The following is a 2,820-nucleotide window of genomic DNA, read 5'->3' as shown; positions in this document are numbered from 1 at the left end:
CGACAAGGTTTTGTCATCATCAGATGACCTGATCACCTGATGATGACAAAACCTTGTCGAAACGTTTACATTTGCTGTCATGTTAAACTTATATTAAAGTTTTTCTTCATTACCCATTTAAGCCGTCTCCAGCCATTATTAACGTATTAGGATATTCTTTCTTTTCTTTTTTTGCTTTTACAAAATAAAGATTTTAAATATTATTTCTCAATACATTTTCGTCTTGATACATCGTAAATGAAAGATAAAATTATATTGAGAAGTAACCATTAAAACCTTAATTTTGTGAAAAAAAATATACAAGAAAGAAATAATGAAAAAAGTTCCTTGAAATGCATGCGTTTGAAATGTTTCAATAAATGGAACATTTTCGGGTATACTAAAAATCAGATACAATTTTGTGATTATTAAAATCTTTGATTTCTATAATTGTAGATTTTCTTTAATCCTAATTTCAATTTCCTTCATAGTTTATCGAAATTATTTTTAATCTGACATACTAGAAGACTTATTTCCAGTTATAAAAGCCGTCGGTGGTTTAGGGGTAAGCTTGAGAACTTATAACACTAAAATTTGGGGCTCGCTCCCCTGTGCTGGGCACATCGTAAGGTGGCTCACTGTGTAACTTCGTTCTTAACAGCAAACAAAACAATATCAAATGAAATATAATTTCCACTTAAGGTTATTTACGTACTTATTTTAAATTTCCTTTCAATGAATAAACAACTAACATGAAGAAAAAAAGGAATTACAATATACAAACCCTAGGACAAGAACGTGAAGAAAAATATAAATATCGCTTTCGTGTGGCATTTGATCGTGGTAAGAATTTGTTTGTCGATAGAGGTCGCAGCCTCTACTGTTAGACAAATGATTGATCTTTTCGCTGTATTGGTTTCTTCGCAATTGATATATGTTTTTATAATGCACACTGCATATTTTTATTATAGACCCGACTACTAATACTACGGTAGTTTGCTCATGAATCTGCACTAAACAAAACAGGTTAAGCCTGATATGTAATCATATTTGGCACAGTTTTTAATTATTCACATTGCATTCTATCTAATCAGAGATAGGACAGCTCACAGGTTATATGCTCCAAGAGAATAAATTTATAAAAATATTACTGCATATATTTTCAACACCATCATTAGTCCTGTAACAACGCTTCTTTAATGATATATTTATTTATTCCATTAAGCAGACAATTCAACATATTTCGTAATTCAACTATTCCCATACACGTCAGGATTCATCTCACTGCTTAACTTTATTTCAGTAAGATACAACTTATATAGTTTCTTGTGGAACTGTAGACAGCCGGTATATAGAAGATACAACTTAAATCAGTTTTTTTTTAAACTTAAGTTTGTCATAAAGCTAGAAACCACTTGATGCCTTATAAGATCAAAAGTTTGAGGTCAGGTCGAGACTGTGTGTAAAAAATGTTGCTTTTATCTTCTTTTTTATAAGAACCATGAACCCTCAGGAGCTCATGCTTGAGAGATAATATAATGTATGTGTACACTCTGGAAGCCTATTGGGTTTCGGAGATGAATTGGATAAATAACATAGAGGTCACGTGTCAAGATCGAGATGCTAGACATAAGTGGCACAGTAAGGCTGTCAAGATGGTACCTGTGATCCTTCACTCGCAATATATCCATGCTTTAAACTTCAAGTACTAACTTATTCATCCGTTTTAATATTAAACATTCTCGAATTTTAACGTTTATAAATTTTCTAAATTCTTGTATAGTGTTAATTGTTGCTATATTGATTTTCGGAGTTTCTTATACCAAAGTTTGTAAACTATTGGTCATACATAGTAGAAAGTTTTCCTTATTTAGAAAAAAGCTAAAATAGGAATAATTTTTTAAACACACACACACATTAACAAAGAAACTTGGTCCTGGCTCATTGTTAACAAGATGGTGTATTGAAGACAGCGAAATGTTGATAAAACAAAACCTTGTCGACGTTTCGCTGCCGTCAGTACATCATCCTGTTAACAAAAACAAACCATGACCAAGTTTCTATGTAATGTTTGTGTGTGTGTGTGTTTAAATGAAATGTTTATTTTTCACCCCACATTGACCTGTCACTGCTAATTTATTTCTACATTTTATCACTAGGGTGTATTTTGCCTTTGAATAGCCGTATCTGTAAGTGTATGTCAATTATTTCATGATCTTGTTCAGTTCTGCGTGTTTTTCCCTCAACAGATTCTCCTCACTGTTTCGAAGTTCGAGGGTTAGCGATAGCTCAAGCTTCGGAAGGTAACCGCAAGGTGATCATTCCACAATGCAAGGAAGACGGTTCCTATATGGAAATCCAATGTCATCGGACCTCAGGGTATTGCTGGTGTGTGGACAATAACGGGAAACACATACAGGGTACATCCGTCAGAAACAGACCGCCCAACTGTAACCAACCAGGTACGATTTAAGAACTTTAGCTAGATTTATAAACACCTCAACACAAGATACACCCGTCAGAAACAGGTTGACAACTTGTAACCGTCCAGGTACGACTTTGAGAACTTTAGATAGATTTATAAACACCTCAACACAAGATACACCCGTCAGAAACAGGTCGACAACCTATAACCGTCCAGGTACGGCTTTGAGAACATTAGATAGATTTATAAATACCTCAACACAAGATACACCCGTCAGAAACAGGTCGACAACCTATAACCGTCCAGGTACGGGTTTGAGAACTTTAGATAGATTTATAAACACCTCAACACAAGATACACCCGTCAGAAACAGGTCGACAACCTGTAACCGTCCAGGTAACGTACAAAACATACAT

At 34.3% G+C, this 2,820-nt stretch overlaps 1 protein-coding gene across 1 annotated transcript in view; it reads left to right on the top strand.

Moving 5' to 3' along the window:
* Nucleotides 1-2,820, top strand: part of LOC106469951 (SPARC-related modular calcium-binding protein 1-like) — a gene marked incomplete at its 5' end in the record, with an annotated part of 75,452 nt that overhangs the window by 4,915 nt on the left and 67,717 nt on the right. Inside the window, one exon of the mRNA XM_013930472.2 lies at nt 2,229-2,441. Coding sequence (XP_013785926.2) covers nt 2,229-2,441 — 213 coding nt within the window. The remainder of the gene's footprint in view (nt 1-2,228; nt 2,442-2,820) is intronic.

Source organism: Limulus polyphemus, unplaced genomic scaffold, assembly GCF_000517525.1.
Source record: "Limulus polyphemus unplaced genomic scaffold, Limulus_polyphemus-2.1.2 Scaffold3739, whole genome shotgun sequence".
Taxonomy (NCBI): domain Eukaryota; kingdom Metazoa; phylum Arthropoda; class Merostomata; order Xiphosura; family Limulidae; genus Limulus; species Limulus polyphemus.
Note: the sequence above shows the minus strand (reverse complement) of the source record. Positions and strands in the feature narration are given on the sequence as shown.